This window comes from Sminthopsis crassicaudata, chromosome 2, assembly GCF_048593235.1.
Source record: "Sminthopsis crassicaudata isolate SCR6 chromosome 2, ASM4859323v1, whole genome shotgun sequence".
NCBI classification, from domain to species: Eukaryota; Metazoa; Chordata; class Mammalia; order Dasyuromorphia; family Dasyuridae; genus Sminthopsis; species Sminthopsis crassicaudata.
The window spans coordinates 640,938,967-640,965,875 of NC_133618.1; the positions used below are offsets into that span (position 1 = coordinate 640,938,967).

Below are 26,909 nucleotides of genomic sequence, written 5' to 3' on the forward strand. Positions count from 1 at the left end.
TAGGTAGTTTCTGAGTGACTCACTTTGTCATCCTGTTGTTCACTGTGTGAAAAGCTGCCACTGCTATGCCCCAAAAGTTATCAAACTGGGCATACCCTTTGACCCAGCATTGCTGCTATTGGGCTTATATCCCAAAGAAATACTGACGAGGGGAAAGGGACCTGTTTGTGGCAGCTCTTTTGGTAGTGGCGAGAAACTGGAAAATGAATGGATGCCCATCAACTGGAGAGTGGCTGGATAAATTATGGTATATGAAGGTTATGGAATGTTATTGCTCTGTAAGAAATGACCAGCAGGAGGAATACAGAGAGGCCTGGAGAGACTTAAATCAACTGATGCTGAGTGAAATGAGCAGAACCAGAAGATCACTGTACACTTCAACAACAATGCTGTATGAAGATGTATTCTGATGGAAGTGGAAATCTTCAACATAAAGAAGAGCCAACTCACTTCTAGTTGATCAATGATGGACAGAAATAACTACACCCAGAGAAGGAACACTGGGAAGCGAATGTAAAATATTAGCACTACTGTCTATCTACCCAGGTTACTTATACCTTTGGAATCCAATTCTTACCGTGCAACAAGAAAATGGGATTTACACACATATATTGTATCTAGGTTATACTGTAACACATGTAAAGTGTATGGGATTGCCTGTCATCTAGGGGAGGCAGTAAAGGGAGAGAGGGGAAAATTTGGAAAAATGAATACAAGGGATGATGTTATAAAAAAAAATTACTCATGCATATATACTGTCAAAAAAGAATTTTATAATTATAAAATTTAAAAAAAATAACCAAAAAGAAAAAAAGAAAAGCTGCCAATGCTAGAAACACACAGGAAACAGCATCGGTAGACATGGAAGAACAGGTCATGTGCAGTGACTGTCTCCCCAGCTCATATGAAGGATTGCTTTCCTGGGGACATGAAGGCTTATCCTCAGTGCTAGATGACACCGCTGCCAAGTAGGAGCACAACGGCAGTAAGGGACAAGGGGAGAAACGTCACCAACCCCAAGGAATCTCTATTTACTTCGCGCACCTGAACAGATGAAGGCAGCCTCAGTTGGAAGGAGTGGACTCAATGCTTCAACAGTTCTACAGATGAGAGGAGTAACACTGAATGTGCCTTCTCTCGGCCAATCAGATTCAACAAATGTAATAAAACACAATTATTTTATTGATTTCTTGCAATCAAATACTGCCAACTAGCATTACTTCCATTCATGCACCATTCAAAACAAAGGGATAATTCCTTGGGTGTTTTTTAAATGATGCATAACATTTTAATACAGCAAACAGAAAAGTTAAAACTTATGATGCACCCTGATTAATTATGTAAACTGATAATTGGAAAAAAAAAGCAGAACTAATAATTTGGTTCCTTTCTTCATAAAGTGGAAATTTAAACATTTCTCCTGATAGTCTTGAGGTTATCATCATGTTAGGAGTAGTGCAAAGTGTGGCACATGGAGGATCATCTAGGAAGGCGTGTGACTGGCACGCCTTATTAGAATTAATAAATTGTGCATAACAAAATGCATGCAGTCAATGCATGATAGAAAGCATCTTTCCAATACAAGGCCAGCCCCGGGCTCCTGTATTAATTCGATTTTGCATTATCCTTTATGGCATTATAGATTAATTATTACATATAGCATAACCCTGAAGTTAAGAGAAGGAAAATAACTGCTGCTTGAAAAGTGATTCCGGGTCGCCATTTGGTTTGAATCGGGAGAAACAGACCCTCCGAGGTTAGCATTTGCCGGCTCCAGCTCCCTCAGCCCCGGTCAGTTCCTCGGCTGCACCGTATGCTTCACAGTGACCGTTCTCTACGTTGTGGCCAGGCCCCCTTCTCCTACAGTGGTCCGTCCGGTGATCCTTCACCGGGACCGGACCATCCCTAGCTTCGTGGTTTTCCCTTTTTGCTGTTTGAACTGTATGATTTCCTCTCTCTTACCACCACCGTTGTAGCCTCTTGTGACCTTCCATTTAACTATTCATAAGTCCTTTCAGAATATCTTCAGGGAGCTCTAGAAGTGGGAGCTCTGGGGACGGAAAGTCCAAGGGGGGAAGGTTGGGGATGGGAATGTCCTTGGCTTTCCCTGTGTTTGCTGCAAACTCCTGCCAGGTAGAAGAGGCTGAAGCAGTCTCTGAAGGGGGAGGCAGGCTCCATAATTCAGATTTTTCTACAAAGTCAGCATCTACATCCAATTCCTTTTCGAGGGGAGCCTTCTGGAGCCTGGCCTTTTCAGCACGGAGCTGCTTGTTTTCTCTTCTCAACCTTTCATTGTCGGCCACGAGAAACTCTACGTGTCGCTTCAGATCGGCGATCTTGGTTGCCTGTTCTTCTATGGTAGTCTTGTCATCTTTCGGGACTTTGCTGCCGGGGCATGGTTCTGACGGGTCTTTCCTCTTCTGAAGGAGAAAAAGTAGAGTGTCTGGGTCCCTATCCAAGACCCCCGGCACCGCAGCAGGACTAAACTGCTGAGATCTAGGCACACTGTGACCCTCGGACCCATCCTCGGCCATCTTGCACGGCGTCAGAAGCTGAGGGGTTCCATCGGGAGTCTGCTGTGCTTTCCACCTTTCCTCCCGCTTTGCCCTTTTCCACCTCTCCTGAATAAGCAAGAGTTGTTTCATGTGGCTATCCCTTTGTAATTCCAGTGATAACTGAGCCTAAAAAAGAGGGAAACAGTCATTACAAAGGTAAGGCACTTCAATGCTTCAATAATCCTTTCCAATTCCCTACCCTTGGCTCCTATCTGGCAAAAAAGTGGAGTCATATAGGAAAACTACAATTTAATCATTTTAATAAGCTCTCTTGAATCAAATAAGCAATAAGAAAAAAATTTCAAACTTAAAATTTAGAAAGCCTGAAAATTTTGCTGATAGGCTACCTATCAATTCATCTAGGGATTTCTAGATGAAAATTCTAATATATACTCTCCCAAATAAATACAGAATGCCTGGAGTGCTTAAAAGACAGCAGAGTCATCTGCTCCAAAAGGCCAGATTATTCCCTACCCACCAATCTTTCAATTGAGGGCTATGTGTTTTTCTCAGGGTTATTTAGATAAAGCTATTCCTGCTACGGTCAGCTGACAAGCAGAAAAGGGATAAGGAATAAAGAAGCTGGTATAGACAGTGGCTCTCTCTGCACAATCCTATTCTTTCCAGCAGAAATCACGACACATCACTGGACCATGTGTCAACAGCCGCAAGTTAGGCTCTGTACCATTTGGGACATCCAAGAGAAGCAGGACCACAGTGCAGACTCTGGGCCATTCAGAATTAGATGGACAGGAATGGGCCTTGGGCAATTCTGCAGCCTTAAGTACGTGCAAAGCTTCACAGAAAGGGACTCCCTGAACCCAGGGCCTCACTGGCAATGCAAGCGCTAAAATGATTCTTGTTTTAGTATTGGCCAATAGGAAGAAGAGCCCACTGCTTTGAACCAAATGACCGTAAAGGCCACCCAGGAACTCCACTTAAAAGAACTATTATCTCTATTTAACAATACTCTTTTCAAATCAACAACTTGGAAGGCTCTTATCTACTAGGACAGCAAGCCCAGCCAAGAAGGAGGCATTTCTAACTTACCAGGCGGGTAGAACAACCAAATGCCATGGAGGAGGGCAGAGTGGAAAGGGCACAGGGTTGAAAGCCTATGCCTGGCGAGGCACCTCAAGCCTAGCTACTTCACTCTTCAGCTCCTCAGTTCTTTTTGTGTGTAAAATGAAGAACTGAAGGGCCTTTCCAAATTAGAATCTGCACTGGATCTACCTAGGATTCCCTGGGACAAGGGTTGGGAAGCAACATTTCAGAGGTCTACAGTGATTCTAAAAGGTTCTCCCAACTGAGACATGTGGCAACAGAAGGAAAAGCAAACTGCAATATAGAAATATTGTGACCTTCCAGCAGTGGGGCTGCTGGAGTACTTCAGTGGTGGCAAACTGGAAGCAGTGGAGATGCTCTCTACTGGTAAAAAGTAAAACCATGCTACAAGAATGTAATGGGATACAATTGAGCCACAAGGAACAATGGATATGAAAAATTCAGAAGTGAGAAGTAAATGGCAATGTGCACAATGCCTAGAACCATGTAAATGAGGGCAAAAGGGAACAGTTACCAGAAGACCAACAGCCCCAAAGAAGAAAAGAGCAAACTTAGGCTACACTGCAAGAGATGGGGAGGGAAGGGATAGGGCATCAGGAAAATGTTTCAAATGTGCCTAGGGCACTTCCTCTCAGGTTTCTTCTCCCTCCCTTTCTACCACTGTCTTAGTGGGAAGAGAGTTCCCAGGCAAGGCCTTTTACCCAGACCAAATTTTAGGGAATCAGATATGAAGTTACAGTTCTGAGCCTCTTTAAGGAAATCTCAACTCCAACCCAAACTATCAAACACCCCTTCTTACAAATTTTAGTAAAGTATCTCACCTGCTCAGACTTTGTCAGCTTCATGGCTTCAGAAAGATATGCTATATAAAAAGAGACATAATAAATTTTTTTAAAAATTTACAAAGAACAAATTAAGTATAAATTTCAATTAATATCCAGCTATCAAATACTGGTGGTTGCCTTTCAGGAAAGAGGGTGGGAAGGGTGACATTGGATAAATCACTTTCTGTGTGGGTCTATCATTAGTACCACAGTGCTATTTACTACTGCTCAACTATTGGTCTGTACCTTGCTCCCAACTAGGTCTCCTCTAGCTCTTGGCTCCAGAGTCAGTTCCTCCTGGGTGTATATGTATATTCAGAACTACCAGTACAGAGGAATTAGGTGGCTCCAGCATCAACTCCATAACTAAGGAGCCCAAAGGGTGGAGCTCCTGCCCACAATGGTCTCTGGCATCTTGGATTGAAGGCTTTGTCACTGCTCTGTCATGGCCTGATTAGCCAGCTCAGTTGTCTCTCTCCAAAGCTACACAGCAGCTGGCAGAGAAACAAGAAGGCGCCCCCAATGCCACATACTGCAATGCTCATGGAATGTGGTAGAGATGATGAAGTCTGGAAGTGATCTGCCTGACTTGGAACTAGAACCAGAGATTGATCCACGCCAATGAGCTTGTAAGCATCCATGCATCAGGCACCATGCCATGAGAGGAGGACACAAAGACAAGCTGAAAATGGACCTTTGCCTTTAAGAACCTATCATACTCGGGAAACAAAGTAAAACTTTTGGGTGGAAGGGTCACTAAGCCAAGAACCACGGAAGGTCTCCTGCAGGAGATGGCATCTGAACCAGCCCCTTCTGCCTCAGCTCAACCCTTCCCACAGCATGCCCCGGAACCCACCTCTTCTATCATTAACAAGTTCCTTGTCCTCCATCCGTCACCCTTTCAATTTTTTGGCAATGAAGGAAACCTACCTCTTTCTGGAGATGGTTCCCCCCCCCCATAACCTCCCTGCACACTGCTGATTCTCTCAATGCAGCACATGGGCCAAGAGAAGAGAAGCCTGAGGACTCCGTGTTCCCCAAAGTCATCTTGCAGACACCCCCCATGTCCTATTATTCAGCAACCTTTGGGCTGCTCATTTACCCAAATTCTTGTTGCTTCTTCAAATTCTAGCATCTTCAAGACACTCCTTCTTTTAAAAAATCATCTAGTATTTATTTTTTCTTTTCTCCCCCCAGTACTCTTTATTAAATACAAAGGTCTTGTAACAAATAAACAGTTAAGTAAAATAAATATTGGCCATATCCAAAACCACATGTCTTATTCAACCTATTTATCACCTGTCATGAAACAGGCGGTGTTCATCATTACTAGTCCTTGGGAATCATGGTTGATTACTGGCGTTGATCAAAGTTCTTAATTGTCATCTTTATAATATTGATGCTAAAGACCCAATTGTTGCCCTGGTTCTGCCCACCTCCCTCTGCCTCTTTTCTTATAAGTCTTCCCTGGTTCCTCTGAACCTGTCTCTGGGGCACTTCCAGGACAACAGCATTCCACCACACTTATTTGGAGGTCAGAGAAGGGATACAGCCCAGAGGGCGCTGTGCTTGAGTCAGGAAGCCACCTCTTAGTGAGGTCAAATCTGGCCTTGGACACTTCTTAACCACTGTGTGACCCTCTATACCTCACTTCTCTCACCTGTCAAAGGAGCTAGAGATGGAAATGGCAAACCATACTAGGGTCTTTGCCAAGAAAATCCAGAACGGGGTCACAAAGAGCTGGACATGACTGAAATGAATGAGCAAGAGCCAACATGAACTTGTTCAATCTCTGCCCGGTCTCTGGCTCTGTGCCCCTCCAAAGACTCATTACAAACAGCTTTGCACTTTATGCTCTTTTCCTTTCTCGAGTCTCCGAGGTAAAGACGAGGTTCGATCATTCCCAAACCGGGCTATCTATTACAGTTTTCTTCTGCTCCATGACCTCTGCTCTTCCACGTGGAGTCCCTCATGTTCATGCTGACATCCCCTTCAAGTTCACCAGACACACACCTTCTGATGAACACGTGTGTCCCCCCCTTGGGTCCCAATCTTTTGGACCCATAGGGGTCTTCCTTCCCTTCAATGGCACCCCCCATCTCTCCTTTCTGCCCCTCTCCAATCAATCCAACTTGACTGCTCTGGGTGAAACCTCCACCTTTCCCACCTGTAGATCCCAGCTGTGCCCTCCCCCACCCCACGCCCTGCCTCCCATCTGCTCTCCCCACTGCTACAAGGAAGAGTCCTGATCCCTCATAATTTTTAGGCTCCTCTCCACCTATTAGTTAGTTACACTCTCCTCTCTTGGTTTCAGACATTTTATTTTATTGGAAGGAAGAAACCAAGACAAAAATCCAAAGTGTTCCTGATCTCTGGCATCTCTACCTAGATGACCTTGGCTAAGTCACCTGAGTGGAGAAGGGTGGACCAGATTCCTTTTGAAATCCCTCTACCGTCTTCATCTGGTCACTGCCAAAATAATTCTTATACATGAATTTGGTCATTTTTGCCTCTGCTCAAAAAGCTTTAGGCTCTCCTATCAACTTCTGAATATAGATGGCTCTTCTCTGCCCATCACTCAAAGCAATCCACAGCCTGGAACCACCTTTTCTTCCGGCTGCCTGACATCCCATCCCTCACACCCTCTCCCCTCCAAACAGTCTATAATGCAGCCGAAATCTGGGCGGCTCTCCCCCTGGGACATGCTATTATGCCTTTTGGTAGGGAGGCCTTGGCTCTGGCCACTCCTTATGCCTTCAGGGATCTCCCTCCCTCACCTGTCTATGCTCATGTCACCATTTTCATGGAACTTTTCCTGAGCTGGTAACATCACTTTTATTTTGTAACTTTTCAATGCACTTCTTTTTGGGGCACAGAATAATGCAACTGCCTTATGCCTCGCATGTGCGGACTGGCTTACAACACATCCTGTATACCTGCACTGAACACACATCCTGCTGTATTGAAAGGGGAAAACAATTCAATCAAGGACTCATTAAGTGAGGAAATCCCCTGATCCCACTGAGGACTTTGTCGTCATTATCCATACATTCATTCTGATTGTAAAATAAATCTAACTGCTCTTTCACAATCTCAGAAACCCATGAAAATAGCAAAATTGAAAATAAAGAATAAAAGATCACTAGGTACAATGTATTATTTACTCCCTAAAAAGTAGACAAATCATGTTAAGTCCATCACATAATTTGTTTGGCAACCTCAGAGTGACAAGTTTTGAAAAGGGATAAGTAAAACATGAAATGATAGACAAACCACTTCTCTCAGCAGACATTGCTCCCAGGGTCACAGGCTCCTGGGCCGGAGCCTTTTAAAGGCCTGGAGTCCAACCTTCTCCTGTTACAAATGAGGACACTGAGGCTGAGAGAAAACTTTTTAAAGCAGAAATTGGCATGAGGAGGAGAGTTGGAAAACTCAGCCCAGACCAAGTCTACCACATCTGCTTTTTTTCCAGTCCTGTGCAGAGCTTTGTCTAGTGACCCACCTGAATGAGATGAGGTGAGATCTTTCAAGACAGTTGTGAAAAATCGAGTAAGGCTTCATCTACTTCAGAGTTTGAGTAGGCCTGAAGGACTTTGAGCATTGATTCAAGGGCATAATTGAGTCTCCTTCCTGCTATCCTCCCATGACACAATTTCCTCCCTATTTCAGTCAAATATGGGCAACTATGTACTTATTGGTCAAGTTCAATTTCGTGGGTAGATCTCACATTTAGAATGTAAGACTCTCAGCCAGTGAAGATAAGGGTCAGTGGTGGGAGGGGGTGTTTGTGTTAGGGATTAAAAGTGCTGTCCAGCCCACAGGAGGCGCTTCCTCTCTTTGATTGCTCGAACTCTGGAGAATGTACTATAAACTGTGCTTTAGAGATCTCTCCAGCTTTTTTTTTTTTTTTTTTTTTTTTTAAATTAAATAGTGACCCCTCACCATTTCCGTACCACACACACCTGAACTATATACTTAAAGAGTTACACTTCTGGAAAAGACATTTGGAAAATTGGTTCAATTCCCTCATTTCACAAAGGAAAAAGCCAGAACCAGAGAGGTTCCTATGATCTGCCCAAGGTCACACAGCTCAACCAGCAGCAGAGAACCAGCAAACAGAGAAATGTGCAGTCACACAAGGTCTGATCAACTGCTTTGGTTAAACCCTCCTCCCTCCTCCCTCCTCCCCATTTGGACTAAATATGTTACCCAAAGCCAGTATTTAAAGTATATTTAGGGTAACTGGCAGGCAAAAGAGACTAATTCTCAAGCACCCTGCTGTTTTGTTTTTTTAACGCAATATCTATTAAAATTCTATCAGCAATCTGTTAAACTGTTACCAAAGCACAAAGCTCTAATTGTGCAGCCTGATTGCAGCAACACAGCAAAATATGCCTGGTGAATGATGGAACCAATGATGGAACCGATCTGCTCTCAAAACACTGTAATGTGCCCCCATTTCCCTCAGTTTTCCTCTCTCCAGTGCCATGTGATGGCAAAAAGGCAGAGATTTGTTTTCATCTACAAGTTAGTCAAACAAGGGTTTAGATGTTCCTGTATTCTCGGGTCACTTACTTTGTTCCCTTTTTGAATCTCTCTTGAGATCCACAGCCTTTTGGTCCTGCTAGGTAGCTGACTTTAGAGCTTGCTGATTCCAGGACCCAGGCAGAGGTACGTCCATTGATCGGATCTCAAAGTTGATGAGACTTTCATTTTGCTAAGCCCTTTCTAAGGTCTGTCAGAATCTCTCAAACTTTCCTTTCTTTTCTATATGCCAAAGTAAACCCATATTTTGGTGAAATCAAGATAGCATTTCTGTCTTTGACCTTCCTTACATCATATATACTTAATTTTATTTCCAGTAGTAGGATCCTAAGAGGAACCATAACTCTTGTGAGTTCCTTCTCTCAATTCATTTACAAATTAAATTCTCAAAGGAGTAGACTGTTTATGTACTATGATGAAGGCATTTCATTCTGTGATAAGGAAAGAAAATATACTTGTTACAAAAGAAGGAAAGCCCAAAACTATAGTTCTTGAATGTGTTCATCTAAGAATGTTTTAGTTCCTGGTGGTTATTCAGCAATGTTAATCAAATTATTCTTAAGCTTCCTCTGTTCTCCATATCCTAAAATAAGAATTTCTTTTGCTTCAGTCTGCTGTTCAAAATCTTATTTGTTTCATATAGAATGTCTTTTTTGAAAGATCAATGATTTCCACTACGGATGGCCTTCATTATGAATTATATTATGGACCTCATTTTAAGAAACATGAGGATCTGATTCTATCTATTTCAAGTCAAAATAACTTGCCATACTTAGAATATCACAAGATGGCACTAGATAAAGGCTAATTGGTTTAAAATGACTAAAACCAAGAAAACCATCCAGCCTTACTATCTAATTCAATTATCTTTGTGGGACTCACTAATCAAACTTGGTAACTTCTCTTAATTAAGGTGACAAGCTCAGGCAGTTCCTTTTAATCTTTTTATACTTGAACAAGATAAAAGAATCAGGACAGAATTTAAAAATCAAAAGGGGCAATTAAGCTAAGCATTCCAGAGGGTTCTCAGAAAAGAGTAAGTAGATAAAGATGGTTGATACTGGTCCAATTATTTACATTGAGAATTCCAAATTATTTGAAATCCAAGCTCAACTTCCTGGTGGCAATAGTGAATGAAGAGACACATGCTGCAATCAGTTTCTGTCTTTACAAATTAACAGTCTCCATGGAATTCACCAATAATTTCTAATCAGTCTTAGGATGTGATCATAGTTTGGCCATGCAAGAAGGAAGGAGTCCAAGAGGCTGATCTAGTGGAAAAACCAATGTTCCACTGAAGAGTATCTATGTGAAGGCTTGAGTGTTATTATTGCTCTTTCCATTCTAAATAAAGGAGGGGAAGTGAAACTGCCCAAGTTAGCACAAAAGTTAATTATCATTTAAAGGGATCATTTCTCTAGAACACTCACCAGCAGCCTTTTGGTGACACAAAATGGCCTCTTCGTATTTCCCTGCAGCTAGTAACCGGTCTGCTTTCCTGCTCTGCTGATGAGCCTAGAAAACAAAAACATCAGAGGGTCACTGAACAGGGGACTCAAGACAGACCATGAGCCATGATGTCATGTCTGGGTCATCAGGAATAATACAAGGCTACATTTGGGTCTGCTCATCACATTTTTGAAAAGAGTGATGAACTGTAATGAGCCCACAGCAGCCCAGTGAAAAGACTGGAAACGGACTCAGGGAACTTAAAAAAAAAGGAAGCTGCTTTTTGGGATTTGAGGACTTTCTAGGAGAAGGATTAAGACTTCTTGCAGCATGACCCCATAGAGCTGAACTAGGAAAACATGGAGAAAGTGAAAAGACATGGATACATTTCCTAATGCTCAGAGTTGGAATCAAGAGTGGAGTGGGTTTCCTCTCAGTGGAAATGAGCAGAAGCTTGAGCTCTATTTCTAAGAAATGTTGTAAAATGGGTTTGTATTCCAACACTAGTTAAGACTATCCAATTTCTGAGGTCCTGTCTAACACTTAAATTAATAATCCTTTAATGGGGAGAAGGATCAGAATGAGGATAATGTAAAGTGAAATCTACAAATAATAAGTTCAATAATAAATATTACTCAGATACACCTACCAGATGATCAATGTTGCTCTGACCTCCCTAAGTAGTATAAAGTTCTGCTTCTATATGAATTTAATGTTATATTCAGTACAAGTCTTGTTACCGCACAGCACCATCATGCTATAACCATCCCTTCCTGTATTAAAAAGTTATTAACTCAAAATTTCTAGTTATACATTTGAAGGGTATCTATAATTTTAAAATAGTTTTAATTATGCTACCCTCTCCCCTCCAAAGGAAAAAAAAAAGAAAAAAGAAAAACAAGAAAACCCTAGAAACTACAACATAGACCATCTTTGTATGTTTCATGGATACTATGATAAAGACTTTCAATTCTCCACTAAAGCTCACAATATTATGGGTATAGAGAGCCAGATTAGCTAGCATCAGGAAAAACTTGATTTCTTAACCCTGCCTCAGATACACTATGATGGAGCACTCCCTTTTCTCTGCCTCAGTCTCCTTGTCTAAGGGGTCCATTGGAATTCTGGCTCCAGAATCCTACTGTTGTACCCCAAAGTGATATGACGGTTGTGGAAGGGACTGTTAGGTCCTCAAAGACTGCTGCAGAGGCAGGTTCTGTCCTGTCTGGCTGAGTTAATTTATTATGTGCCAGGTCTGACAAAAGTCTATGACAAAGTCTATGTCAATCAAGAACTAGATCACCAGAACATTAGCAATCAACTATCTCCTGAGACTGGAAGATCCACACTGAGGAAGAGTTGAAGAGTTAATCAGGCAGGTTCTCCAACTGAAAATGAAAGTCAGAGAAAATGTATTCTGTAAGTAATGCATAAAGTCATCTGAATAATTTTCAAGAAGTTTTTATAATTGAAGAATCCCATGGAATTGAGGTACTAAGGAATAGGAAGGTATCAGAATTGTGAGGGAACTTAAGGACTGAGCCAGTCCAGGTCAGTGGGTATATTAGATTTTTAGTCCATGTCAGAATATTTTCAAACATACATACATAAAATACACAGAGAACTGCAAAGGAAACCAAAGGTGAGTAAAAAAGAAACCCATCTTGCTTTCCCATCCAAGTTCACAGATCTGGGCAAGAATGTCTCAGATCCCCTGTTCTCACCTGCTATCAGAGGCAGGATCTCTGATTTAGCTGGTTGAGTCTCACCTTCCGGATAAGAACCGAGGTCCAGAGAGGTTAAATGACTTTGACAAGATGGGACAGAGCTTTATGGGAATCCTTCACCAGTGACCCCAGAGCACTTTGCTGTCCTCAACTCACAAGCCAGGGTCAGAAAGGAACCTTGGAGATCTAGTGTAACTCCTTCCTTTTATGAGGCTCTTATATAAAATGACTAGCCCACAGTCACACAGTCAAAGGAATTCAAAACCAGGGGCTCCATCCAGAACTGCAATGCTTTCTACTGACCCACACTCCCTTTCATTAAGAAGCTGTCTTTATAACAAGAAAACTGATCACACAGTATACTGGAGTCCCTTTCAGGTGCTACTGGGCTGTTCTACTACAAGCTGGGGTTCAGAGCAGACCCAGCATTTTCTTAAGTTTTGCTTTCTCTCTATTCAGAGGATAGAGAAACACAAATGCTTGTTGAAATGAAATAAACTTGTTCTTTCTACCCAATCTAAATTCAGTTTGTAAATAAATATAAAATATTTTCTGAATATTTTGCTTAAAAAAAAAGTTTTTTGAAAGAACTTTTAATACAGCAAGCAATCCAAATTAACACTACTCAAAAGCAGGATAAAAGAAAAGAGGCAAGTTCCACTTGGGTAGAGAGAGCTGTAGAAAGAAAGAGGTGAAAGATGCCTCTTCTCAAAGCCAGCCCTGTTCCAATTTTTTATAAGGCTCAAGGATGTAGAAAGGAAAAGCATTCTAAAAAGGCCTCAGTGAGGGAGACTTGAACTCTCTAGAGCCCTGGAGTTTATTGAGTCCCTTCTCCCACCTCTAGGTTATCCCACTAATCCTAGGGGTCCCCCAGAGCTCTTAGTCCTGAGCTGCTTTGTCTTCTCCTCCTAAACTGCTGCACTTGATAGTTTCATTATTTCCCGTGATGCGCAAATCATTAGCATCTATCTAATTCACTGTTCTCAATTATAAAACAAGGATCATAATAGTGTACCTCACAGGGCTGACATGAGGAATAAATGAGATATATTTGAGGTCCTTTTTTTTTTGGGGGGGGGGAGTTGATTCTTTTTGTTTTAAAAATAAAAAGTTTATTTTTCAAAATACATGCAAAGTTCATTTTCAACATCCACAGTCGCAAAACTTTGTGTTTCTTCTTTCCTCCTCTTTCACCCCTCCCCTAGACAGCAAGTAATTCAATATAAGCTAAACATGTTCAATTCTTCTAAACATACTTCCATTATTATGCTGCACAAGAATCAAAAGTGGAAGACTACTGGAATTGCTCTGAAATCACTTTAATGTGATATATTTATAAAGTGCTTACACTGCCTGACAATGTTAACAACATGTGCTTTCTTTTGTCCTTCCATGGATTTAATTTCCTTTACAGATTCATCAGATTCTCAAATCTAATTATGTAAGCCCTAATCTCTCTGCTGACCTCAGCTGTCCCGTAGACATCTTCCCAGTTTCTCCCTTTCCCCTCCTTTCTTCTCCCTGTTGGAGCCTTGACCACCTTTCCTCTAGGCTCTTAGGTAAACTCATCAACTCTTGCTTCTCATACTCAATCTAAAGGTGATACACTGGAAACATCTCTTGTGTGTTCCCTTTTCTCTCCTTGGATACAGCCACTACCCTAATTCACACATGGACTATGACAAAGACCTGTTGGTTGGTCCCCCTCCGGTCTGTTTTTCCATCCTCCACTCAGCTGTTAAAGTGATCTTCTAAGCAAGTCTGATTATAGCACCCATGGCCTGGCCATTTGACAAACTCCAGTAATTCCTCATCACCTTCAAGATCAAATAGAAAATCCCATTTGTTGTTCAAAGCCCTACATAACCTGAATCCTTTCCTATCTTGCCAATCTTCTTATACCTTAGCTCTCACCTCTATCCCAGGCTGTAACCCACTGACACTCCCTCCTTGCTATTCCTCAAATTAGATACTTCATCTCCCAACCCTGGGAACTTGTACTAGCTGAGCCCCATGCCTAGAATTCTCATCTACATCTCCTAGCTTCGAGTACCACAAAAAAACCCAACTTCCATTTGAAGCCCTTCTCAATCTCCTATGTTATGTTTATAGATACTCTCTGTTGAGTATCTCTGATTTATCTAGTTGTCTGCATGTCATCTTCCCATGAGCCCCTGAAGAGCAACTGTCTTCTGACTTTTTCATCCCCAACACTTAGCACAGTACCTGACACATAGGTGTTTAGTAAATACTTTATTAACTTGAGGTCTACTGATCCATGGGTAGATTGAGGAGCCAGGAACTTAGAGGTTGTGATTTGTTTCCCATCCAACTGAAATTTAGCATTTCCTTAATTAACCTAAAAACATTTTCCTGAAGCATCCACAGGCCTATTTAAGCAGAGAGGTCTATGAAACAAAAAAGGTTTTAATTTCCTGATCTAATCCAATCTTTTTACATTACAGAAAAGAGAGCCTAGCAAGATATAAAAAGATCTTGACAGGTTAAAACAATAGGGCAAAATCAAGAATGTAAAGTTTGAGAGATAAATATTAAAGTTCCACATTTGGTTTCAACTTCAGAAATACAAGATAAGGAAGGTATGACTAAAACAGCTGTTCGTCTAAAAATAAATCTTGGGGAAGATGGGGCAGGAAATATTATAGGTCTGAAAGTTCAATATGAGTCAACAGAGCCAACTGATAGCCAAAAAGCAGATTGTGTCATTTTTGACTGTATTTAGAGATGCATAAAAATCTGGAATATAGAAGCGACTGATGGCACTGGCAGAACTACACAAAATCTTGAACATACATATCTGTGCTTCAGATTGAAGCCTTAAAAGCTAGAGCATGTCCAGGATAGTGAGAGGATTTGAGACCAAGCCACAGCCACAACCGCTACCATCATAACGTAAGAATTCCATGGAACTGTTTCTTGTTGCCTTTGGGTGCACAACAGTAAGGATTCTGCCAACTCTTTGATTTTTTCTTCCCAAGAAAGGCCAAGACAGAATTTCCTTCTGCCTTCTGATTTTGTTACAGCCACAAGTTTAAAAGAATGTAAAAAATGTGATTAGTCTTTCACTGTCACTCCACAAGAAGCTGACATCTGGAGCCTAACTCTAGCTAAAGGGTATATAGTTAATGGTAAAATGAGGTTAAAGTTTATAGAAAACTTAGAAACTGGCTCAAAACTATGATCCTTAGGACTCTCCTGTACCACAATTGTAGGAAAAATTATTCCTCCTTTTTCATCTGTGTAACATTTTATGAAAATGATCTACCCTAATTTGAAAGTTTTTTGATGAAGGAATCAATAGGTGACAGAGGAGGTTTTTTGTGAGGAATATTTCACAACAGATAGTATTTTTTCTCATCACAAGTGAGTTGTGTCCCACTCACCTTCCACTCAGGTTCTCAACCTCAAACTCATTGTGAACTATTAACTCTCCTTCATTTTCCCACATTCAATGGCTTGTTAATTGTAAATCCATTTTCCCCACACAAGCTTCCTTCTGTGTTCACATGCGCCACCACCCTAGTTCAAGCCCTCATCACTTCCTACCTCAATTACTTGGAAATCCTAGTAACAGCCTCAAGTCTCTCCCTCCACAGACTATGCTCCACAGAGTGAGATTTCTATGGATCTGATCAAACCACTCTCCAGCTCCAGAACTTTGAGTAAGAGTTTCCTATTGAAGCTGGGATCAATTACAAAGTTCTCTTCTACATTACTCCCTTTCATCTATTCTATAGACCAACCATCACAATAATCTTACCACAAACTGTCCATCTTCTTCCCTAGCCCTCTTTGTCAAGCCTGCAACATAGAATTCCTTCTTCCCTCTGCTTTGCAGAATCCTGAATGTTCTATGACTCAAATGTCATTCACGTCTTAGGAGGCTTTTCGCCATTCCCTCAGCTGCTACTGCCAATTACCCATTACTTACTTTGTATACATTTTGGCTACATTTGTTTCGTTCCTTTGCTAGAATGTAAGCTCCTTGAGGTCGGGAATCTTTCATTTCTGCCTCTAGATTCCTAGTTCTTTCCTAGTCCAGAGCCTGGCACCTAAAGCAGGAGCCTAATCGGTGTGGAATGCTTGAAAATGCAAAGGACAGAAGCAGACACAGCAACCTGAGATTTTAAGCTTAAATCTTAACTAGTAAACCACAAGAAAGGAAAGATTAAACACTTAAGGAACTCTGGACTGGAAAGAAACAAGAGCAGAGCTTGTGCTAATCCTGTGATGTAAACTGCCTAACAAGCAGAACTCCCAGAACTTCACCATTCGGGGCAATAGCATGTTATAAACAAAGCTTGCTTAAGAACAACGTTCTTGCCATAAAATAAAACTTCGGCCTCTTCCAAGCTGACCCCTTACCTGCCAGCTAGTCTCTACTTCCTATAGGCAGTGGCTACCACCTTGGGATCCATATCTCCTTGGCATAAGGCCTTGACTAGGCCCTGTGAGGAACATGGGATGTTTGGGGAGGACTACTGCCTCTGCTATGAGAGGTCGCCAAGCACTTTTCAGGGCTGCTCCCCCATCTTTGGCATCCACCTGGCACTCAACTCTCACCTGTGGCTCCAAGTAACTGTAGCACCAATAATAAACTGTCTCTGCAGATGGGCTAAACCAGAGTAAGGATAGTAACCAACAGGCCTCAAACCCATTAGTAAGTTAAGGGGATGTTTGTCCCAAGCACATGAGCACTGGCAGAACATGGCAGAAAGGGTGGATCTACTCCAAATGCCGGGAAGATGACTGAGGCAGCCTGGTGGCTATCACACAGAAGAGGCAACGAGCTCCTTTGCTGCTATCAGAGCTGCTGCAAGTCGTCCTGCCTTTGTCCTGCTGATGATGGACTTCAGGGACTCAGAAAGGGAGTGAGATGCCCATTGGTGCAAGTCTGTCTTACTTCAATTCACAGGTTTTAAGTCAAGACATCACCCAATCATCAATGCTGAAAAATTACCAGGAATATATATTGTAAATAAAAAGCTGTAATAATAATAATAATAATAATAATAATAATAATAATAATAATAATAATAATAAAGTACATATAAATGAAGGACATGACTTTCAGTTTTCTAGGTAAAAACACTTTACTTATGGTCAGAAACAAGTCATTTTCAAATAATGATCCTGAAATTTGAATAAAGTACACAATAAGTGAAAACCAGAAGTCAGAACTCCAAAAGTGCTAAAAGCAAAACAGTTTCTATAAAGACAAACATCTTGGGGGTGGAGACCCTTTTTATCTACGGTTTAAGATATCTGATGGGATTTTTAAAAAATAAGTTGTTATTCTCATAGGGCTTAAATTCTTCTTAGAACTGCAAACAATTATGTGAATTGACAGAATATTGACCAAGAATCTTTAGGAATTAGTTTTGATTAAGTATTCAGTTTCCTTACAAACAAGTCAGGTAATATTTAATTTCACTCTCAGGGCTGAAAATATTTCAGATAACTAGTGAAAAGATGTGATGTCAACAATGTTATATTTTTAAAAAAGGAGGAATAATCAGATTTACTTTACTCCTTATAACTAAAGTCAAAGCAACATTGAGAAAAACTAGATACTGAGGGATAAAGTTCCTCCTCAAATACCAGACTGTAAACATTGCGTTTGTCTCAATGACATTCTGACTTAGCTGGGACACAAACATAACCATTCCTTACTCTGCTCTACCTCCCTGCTCCCAGTTTTCTACTGGCTGGAATCACATGTTGTTCCCCCCCCCCAACTGGACTGATTTATCAAAATACTGTTAGTATGGAGAGCAGTAACATTCTTTTTGGAGTTCAGACAATACATCCTTTCATTTAAGGTTACCACCTACCCTATTAAAAGTGCTCTTTTTGTTCAATTAAGTATTAAGTTTATTTTAGCAAGTCAATATACTAGCCTGGGTATATAAAGGCAACCTGAACAGTCCCTGCTCAAGGAGATTGAATTATCTTATTTAGCACTTACTATTTAATTTAAAACTAATTATAACAAATTCTACTGAGAATTTAACACCCATTAGACCATCTGGAGGATCACACATACACAAAAAAATCTCTAGCCATCCACCGATTCTGCCCAAGTCAATATAGCATAAAACTATGCAGAAAAGGGGAAACAGGAGAAGTCAAAAGAGATAGGGAATAATGTTGCCTCAGGGCCATTGGAACTCAAAGTGGAAAGAACAGGTACCTTCTTAGCCTAAAAAGGCATCTTCATTTTCCTATAGTGAAGTTGAGTCTCCTTGGCTGGTGGAACAAGAAAAAAAAAAATCCTCTTTCCTCCAAGTCTGGCTCCTCACCAAACTCAACCAATAAGTATTTTACTAAGTAAGCACCCACCAAGGCACAATGCTATGTGCTATAGATACAAATATAGAGAAGGAAACTACCCTCACTCATAGGATGTTACACTCCACTGGGGTAGATAACAAGGCCATATAGCAATGTACTATAAACAAAGTTTAATAGTAAAATCACTATTTTAATGATATACACAAAAATATATGGGGATTGGGAAGGAGGGCAGTAATAGTTGGGGAGAATCAAGAAAGGTTTCATATAGGAGACGCCTACAATGAACCTTAAAGGAAGACGGACCATCTGAGACAGAGGTAGACACATCTTGAGCATAGAGATGGCCACTGCACAGGTACCAAGACAAAAAAATAAAGCAGGGTGTATAAGGTTCAGGAGGCAATAGAGAAACCAATGAGGCTCAGAAAGGAGGTTATAAAGGCTTTAAAGTTAAACAAGAGTTTATGGTTTATCTTAGGAACAAAACGAAGTCCCACAATCAGATCGACACTTTAGAAAAATTATTTTAGCAGCAGTCTGTAGAGTGGCTGAGAGTCAAGAGGGACTTTGGGGCTGTTATAATGATCTGAGACACGAGGAAAGCCTGAACTAAAGTGGTAGCTCTGTGCATGGAGAGAAGGGATAGGATACAGGAAATGTAAAGGTAACCATGTTGGAGGATTTCAGGATAATTCAGACATATGAACTTGAGATAACAGGAAGGATGGTAGTGCTTCCAGCAAGAATAAGGAAGTCTGGAATAGGGGACGAGGATTTTGAGAGGGGAAATAAAAAATTTCATTTTAGATATGTTAAATTAAAGATGTTTCTGGAACATCCTGTTTGAAACCTCCAATAGACCAAAGCTGATCCAGATCTGCAATTTCAGGGAAACTGATTGGCTACGTGGTACCATGAAGACTTTGGAAGAGAGGGGCAATGGATTTGGCCAGGAAGAGATCATCTCCCCAGTGATTCCCCACTACAGCCTCAGTGAATTCCTAAAGCCCAAATCTGACCATGTCATCCCCAACCCCAGGGGCTTACCTCTAGAGTCAAATATAAAATCCTGCCAGAGTCCAAAAGCCCTTCAGCATCTGCCCCTCAACCCAATTTGTTATACCTCACACCCCGCTCCCCATGTGACATTAGATTCTCTATTTCCCAAATCCATGCATTTTCCCTCACTGTTCCTCATGCCTGCAATTCTCCTCTTTCTGTCTGCCTCCTAATCCCAGCTAAAATTAACTTCTACAAGAAGCCTGGTCAATCTTCCTTAATTCTAGCATCTAAGTATATTTTGTTGATCATTTCCAACTTTCTGTGCACACAACTTGTCTGTCCCATTGTTTGCATGTTGTATATATATGTTAGTTTGTGGGTTCTTTATGAGAAGGGACTATCATTTGCCTTTCTATATAGTACCAGGCACATACAGCACATGCTCCATTTAGAAAGAATTAGGCTATAGATCACAGGGAAAAACTCCTTGAGGAAAGTTCAAAGAATGAATGCATTGAGTAGTGAAAAGAGATTAAGTGACTACTAGCCAGAGTAAGCTTTTAACTCCAAACTGTATTTTAACATACTATGCTCTTTTCCTCAAACAAGACTACATTATATCAAATTTTGTTGTGGCAGAAGAATATCAGAAGGTATAAGATGGGGGGATCAGATAAGTAACTATGTTAAGAGTTGTTAATAGAAATTGTTTCTACTAGTCATGAATTGTTTTTCAACAACTTTATGAGGTGTTGAATAGTTCTTCTGGTTACCCAAGGCAGAACCTAGGAAATTTTGCACTTCCTCACTTCTCATATTCAGTAAGTTGCTAAATCTTATGAACTTCACAAGCTCTCTCACATCCACTCTATTCCCTTTATTCACACTGCCTCCAGCCTCATAAAGACCCTGATCACATCCTGTCTGTATTATTGCAGAGCCTTCAAACTTGTGTGGAAGCTATTCTTCACAATGGGATATTCTAAAAGCACTGGTCTGACCATCTTGCTAACTAACTTACTCAAGCAGCAACAGCAGCTGGCCTCAAAGAACAAATGCAACCTCCTCTTGTTGCATTTCAAGTTCCTCAAAACCTGGTTCCAGATTTATTACAAGTTACTTTTATGCAGAACCAGTGCTAGCAGTGTTAGGTAGGATGTAAAGAATGGAGGAGAGATTCATAAAGAAGCCTCTTGTAACAGTTCAAGCAATATGAAATGGACCTTCTAATAAGGGTGGGAGCCAAGATACTAGAGGGTAGGGAAGGAGAATAAATACTGAAAGAAACAGGAGCAGTAATATTGAGATGTTTTCTTAAAGATTAGAAAATTGAGGCTTAACATAGTTGTGACCTGCCCATCATCACATAACTAGCAAATGGAGGTAAGAAAACTATATGCCTCTGGATGCCAAAGTGTGCCAATTACATGTGGGACTAGAGATGGGAGGAAAAAGAAAAAAAACCAAACAACATGGCCAAGCTGGGAAAACGACAAAGCTATTGAAGGACGTCTACAGATAATCTCAGAACAGGTTGAAGGATAGAGATGACAAATTTAGCTCTAAAAAACCAAAGCAGTAAAAACCATTAGATTCAGACTTCAATTTTGTAGTGATTGTTGTATTAGTTCCTTCCTGTGTCTTGGTATTTCATCTGGCCCAATTCTTGTTGGGGCTTTGAAAGTAACGGATTGAGTCCAAAGACTCCCTTTTCTCCCAGCTCTGATTTTTTCACTTCTCTGAATCTCAGTTTCCTCATCTGCAGGAGCTGGGCTCTACAACCTAAAAGTTCACAGATAACTGATCTAGTGGGCTGGGCACAGAAAAATCATAAAGCAGATGATGATGACAATCAGATTTTGAGATGGTCACTATTTCAAACAAATTTCAAACAAATTTTGATGTAGATGAGGAAGTGTTGAAGGACAGAATTTCATGTGACTGGAGACACAACCAGAGACTTCTTTTACAGGAATCTTGGGATTTTTGAGAGTTCAGAGGAATTTTAGATCATTTAGTCTAATCTCTATTTTACAGATAAGAAAACCAAGAATCAGAGAGATTACATGACTTTTTCTGGGGTCAAGACCTAACTAAAGAAAAGAGAAATTGTTCGTATAGGTCAAACAATTTATCAAGATATAAAGCACTTGGGTTTTACTCAATAACAGTGGCTCAGAAGCGGATCGTTCTCATGATAATAGTGATAAAAATAATTTCAGAAAGTGCAGTGACCAAGGGAAACAAGTCGAAGTCACTTTATTGATATTTAATAATAGCCAGCTATTATACAGCACTTTAAGGTTTGCAATGAACTTTTCAAATCATATCTCATTTGATCCTCACAACAATCCTCGAGGGAGGTGTTATTATTATTTCCATTTTTCAGACGAGGAAACTAAGACAGAAAGAGGACACATGATTTGTCCAAGAGTTACACAGTTACCAAGTGTCTAGACCATATTTAACTCAGGTCTTCCTGACTCCAGGCCTAGAGCTCAGTCCACCCCGTATCACTCCAACACCTGAAGAGGTGAGTATGGCTTTGGTGTAGAAATGGAGCCCAGTGATCATTATGAGCTTATCTTTATCTGACCCATGGCTCCTCAAGCCAAGAGACAAGAAAAATTTCTGCTTATATTCAATACAGTGTGTCCTGGAACTAAAAGACATTTAAACTGACTGAAACTGAAATAAGGTGAAAAGTAAGTCATCATTAAGTGCAACATAAGAGTTGTTTTGCTTTGCTCAACAGGGAAGAGGCCTGGGAAAGATGACGTTGGCACACATCTGCTCCTTAAGTCTCAGATGATCAACTGGAACACTGAGAGGTTAAGTAACATGCCTCAGGTCACCAGGAGTGGCAAAACTTGCATCCAAGTCCCTCAACTCCCAGGACAGCTCTCTGTCCACTGGTGTAACAAAACTGAAATTTCTTGTTGCCACTTTGCTGCCAAAGGGCAACTCGAAACTGAGTAGTGGAAAGAACAGGCTGGTCCATCCTGCTTTCCAGGCCTGTGCAGAAATAGGCTCTGCTCTCTCCTCAGGTGAAGTGGGAAATAAATAAGTGCCAGACCATGAGTAATACCAGTAGTAGGTTACCAGATGACGATTTAGGCAGCTTGGTCATGTTTACAAATTGCTTTACAGACATTTTATTCTAACAAGTCAGTGAAGTTAATAACACAGGTCATTATCTATTTTACAGAAGTTGGTTTGGGTAACTGTTTTTAAATTTTTCCTCCTATAATCAGTCCTGTGGCTAATATTTCCCATTTCTGAACTAATTAAAGGATTTAAAGGTTATTTTACCTTTTGATCTCTGGCTTTAAAAAAAAAATTTGAAACAAAAGTATCGAACATAGGATTTTAGAAAGTTCAAAGAGCACTGGATTTGGAGCCAGAATCCTTGCCACACACTGGCTTTTATCACAATACTCTTGTAACTTTGGACAAATAATTTATTTTTGTTGAACCCTAATTTTTAAATTTTAACCCGTAAAATGAGGGGGTTGGACAAGGAGGCCCTTTAAATTTGGAGATCCTGTGAAGTTAGCCATGGTTGTCCAATCACTAAGTACCAGAGGCAGAATTTGACCCCAGGTCTCAGCTGACTCAATGGAGGTGTACAAACTACCTGATGCCCTGTTGCCCCCATGTATTTCTAAGCTGTCAGGCAATTATCTGATGGGGGAAGAGACAAACTCTTCCAGATCTGCCATGATGTCACACTCTTGTGATTAAAAACCTAAGACATTTTAATTTATCTTATACACACACAACACACGGACACATCACAACAACACACACAACACACACACACACACAGTCACACAAAACTGATGGCCAAAGACTCCAATCTTTTATCCTAAGTAACACATTCATCATAGCATGAATTAGTTGGAATTAGTATCACTATTCACTTATCTTTTACAGAGGAAAAAGGTGGATAATAGTGTTCAAATATGCAAGTTCTATGTGATGATCCACAGTACATTTATTTTTCAGTTGACTTAAGGTCACAATCTTGTGTGCCAATATTTCTACCTATCTGTTCAAACCAATACGTGATCCCATGGCAAATTTGAAGATGCCAAATTAATTCTATGACACTAAATTCTGGTCTAAATAGTAAATACTGATCCTATATACATCTGGGAGTCCTTGGCACTATAGGAATGTGACATTAAAATTAGCCTGTGATCAGGGTCCTCAGCTTGAAAAAAATGAAGAAGGAAAGGTCAGGGAGTCAAAATAAGCCTGTGATCCATAATGTGTTGATGAGTCATTAACCTGACCAATCATTTCCCTTCTCCATGTTTATATTTTGTCATCTACAAAACCTGGAACTAATTCTTAGCAAATTTACAGGAGGAATGCTTTATAGATTGATCGTTACAAAGTTTCTTATGGTTTATAGATTCATCATTACAAAGTTTCTTATAGAATATCTTTGGGCAAAGTTAGTGTTTCAGTAGTAAAAACAAAAACAACTTAACCTACACTGCCATTTCCCATCTTCCCCCCCCTATTATCCCAATCTTAAAATCAACTTGGCATTTAAGCCATTATTTCCCCTACCTTTAGGTAGTTTCCTCCAGGGGAAGGACACAAATGGAATGGCACTGGAGATCACTGAAATGGGCCGGTCAGCTCTAAAGCCACCTATTCCTTATTAGTTACTATGAGGAGCTTCCTCAATCAAGTATTCCCTTCTAAAGTCTTGGGGAAGTCTTGGGGTGTGGGGAGGAAGAAAAAAAGCTTTATCAATTAGGATTCATATGCCACCACTGAGTTGTGGGCACTGTGCTAGCTTGGGGCCAGTGAGACAAAGACCAAAAAAGAAGTAATTTCTATTCTCATAAGCTCACATTCTCAATTTAACAAACATGAATAATTATTAATGTAGACACTTATAAGTTCTCATCAATCAGTACACTTTACAGAATCATTTTATGTTGTGGTAGGTTTTGAGCACTTTTCCCTCAAGCTACATTACAACATAGCACAGACTGGCTCCAGTTTTCTAAGACTGAGTAGCATTTCTGGGCTGGTGACTTATTTTATTATGAAATCAAAAATATCAAAGCTACTCCCTCCCAAGTGGCCTATTCTGTCCACCCTAAACCCCATATTTTTGTTAGCCAGGTCAATTTACAATCATCAACTACGTTAGAAACCAAAATTTCCAATTACCAACTAGCAGAATACTTCGTATCGAATATCATAATCCAGAATCCTGAATATGAACATTCCTTTTACTCCTCGATACCTCAGCCACCTGATCCTAGGTCCATGATTTCATATCTCTCGAAAAATGGTAAAAACTCTCCTAGCTCCAAACCTTATTTCATACAAAAAACCACGAGCACTGATCCAAAAGCTGAATGACTTTCCTAAAATATAAAAAGATCCGTTTGTGCCACTTAACTGGCATTTCTCACCCATCAGCTAGTCACCTGGCAGGTAGACTGAGGAAATGGGGCAGGTTGTAGGTAAAGAGCAAAGAAGAAACTAGTGGGTTTCTGAGGGTATCCCCATGAAGTTTTAGCACCGATAAGTCAAAGAGGTATTGAAGGGCTACCTTTGACCTGCCTTCTTTTGATAGAGCTGTGACTTCCACCAGTCACTTATGTATGCTCCGTAAATCTGGGGCTGCTAGTTCACTTTGCCTCTGATCTGGAGAGAATCCCTCTGAAGGCCGGCCGGCGGATCTTTGTTTCCAGTCCAGCCTGATGCTCAGATGCTGTCAGTTCTTGATCATGAATAAGGAAGAGACCCCAGAGCTAAGGGGCTTGCTTGACCTCTCAGTTGAGGAAACTGGATGGAGACGCTGGGTTTCTTGGTTCCCTGGCCAGTGCTCTTGCGTTCTAACTAGGAAATCGGAATTCTTCTATGAACATTAGTCTTCCCTTCCTTTTCCCCTCCTCCGAAGAGAGCTGCTTGCTTCCTTCCCTCAGCGCCGTCCTTCGGCCTGATTTCCTGGGAGAGCTCGCTCCTACAGGTCCACCTCTGGAAGGCAACACCAACCTAAGGTAACACAAGGCCAGGAACCCCAAGAGGGGAGCGACTCTGGGCCAGGCCAAGCAGCTTCGATGGTAACCCGTTTCCCCTCGATCTGGTTGAGTCGGGAGTAACTGCGCCCCTTTCAAACTTTAAAGCACCCTCTATAACTATCACTCCCTGGTGGCCCTTCAGACCCCTGGGGGAGGGGCGCTCTGGCTAATCCCACCTTCTTAAAGGGTGACCCCCCCCCACTGAGGGCAGCACCGCCGGGGGTTCTCTGTCAATCTCCCCCCGGACGACGCTCCCTTAAGGAGACTTCAGAGGACAGTTCCACTCGTGCCACCATCCTCCACCTCTGCCCAAGAGGCAGGAAACTGACCCGCAGCTTATGCTGTAGGGGGAGAGTGGACAGAGGGAAAAGGGAGATTCTTGGGCGGCCGTCCTGGGAAATCCAAACCACCCCGGCTTACAGAAGAGGACGCCGAGGTCCCTGGTGGCCGGCCCTCGAACCCGCGGTCCTGCCCGGGCCCGGACACTCGGAGCCTTTTTCCACGTCCCGTCCCAAGCAGGGTCTGTCCGCAGGGAATCAGGGGTGGGGGTGGGGCCGAAAGCCCCGGCCTCGGACCTCCGCGGGAGCGAGGGGGGTCATCCCCTGCGACCCCGGAGCCGGGCCCTCCGGCCCTCGCCCAGCTGGGGGCCGAGTGTCCGTGAGCCCGAGCTCCCCGTCACGGCAGCGACGTGGCCCTCACGCGCGTCCACCCGGCCCGGGAGGGCTCCTGTCCGTGGGGGCGGGCGCGAGGGGGCCCCTCGGGCGAGACCCCGGAACTGGAGACCTCAGGGGGCCGCAGTGCCAGCCCGCCCCTCGTTTTACGGGGCAGACCGAGGACCGAGGAGGGGAGAGGGTTCAGGGCAGCGCAGCCCCGGGCGGCAGTCTGCGTGCCTCCTCGCTTCACAGCGGGGGAAACTGAGTCAGGAAAGGACCGACGCCCCGCTCTCACGGGGACACAGGGCTGGGAAGGGAGGGCTCACAACCCCCGACCCAGTCCCGGCCTCCCCTCCCCCTCCCGGGGGCCGCACTCACCAGATTGAGAGGCCCGTCCATCACTTCCATAAACGGCGGGGCAGGGCGCGGCGGCGGCGGCACTCCGGCTCATGGAGGGCCGGAGGAGGGCAGCGCTCGGACGGGCCCGGGAGCCGGGTCGGCGCCACTGCCGGATCAACACAGCCGCCGCCGCCGCTTCCTCCTCCCCTTAGTCAGACGCCGCCGGAGCCCGCCCCCCGCGCACGCACGCCGCGGTGACGTCACGCGCCGGAGACGCCGCCGCCTCCTGGCGCCGCGAGAGTGGACGGGCGAGGAAACTCCCCCCATCCCGAGCGTGATTCTCGTTCTGCCGCGTTCCATGTTTGAGATCTCTCGA

At 42.3% G+C, this 26,909-nt stretch overlaps 1 protein-coding gene across 2 annotated transcripts; it reads right to left on the minus strand.

Moving 5' to 3' along the window:
* Positions 1-1,159: 1,159 nt before the first annotated feature.
* On the minus strand, positions 1,160-26,786 carry NRBF2 (nuclear receptor binding factor 2). 2 transcript variants are annotated; one of them, XM_074296630.1, is made up of 5 exons: positions 26,573-26,747; positions 25,070-25,497; positions 10,420-10,504; positions 4,442-4,482; positions 1,160-2,681 (listed from the first exon to the last, which is right to left on the minus strand). In XM_074296630.1, exons 4-5 carry the CDS (start codon positions 4,463-4,465, stop codon positions 1,995-1,997), a joined length of 711 nt encoding a protein of 236 aa, XP_074152731.1. In that variant the 5' UTR covers positions 4,466-4,482; positions 10,420-10,504; positions 25,070-25,497; positions 26,573-26,747; the 3' UTR covers positions 1,160-1,994. The 2 variants fall into 2 exon arrangements, with proteins under 2 accessions (XP_074152731.1, XP_074152730.1); XM_074296629.1 differs by lacking the exon at positions 25,070-25,497 and having other exon boundaries at positions 26,573-26,786.
* Between the last annotated feature and the right edge of the window lie 123 nt (positions 26,787-26,909).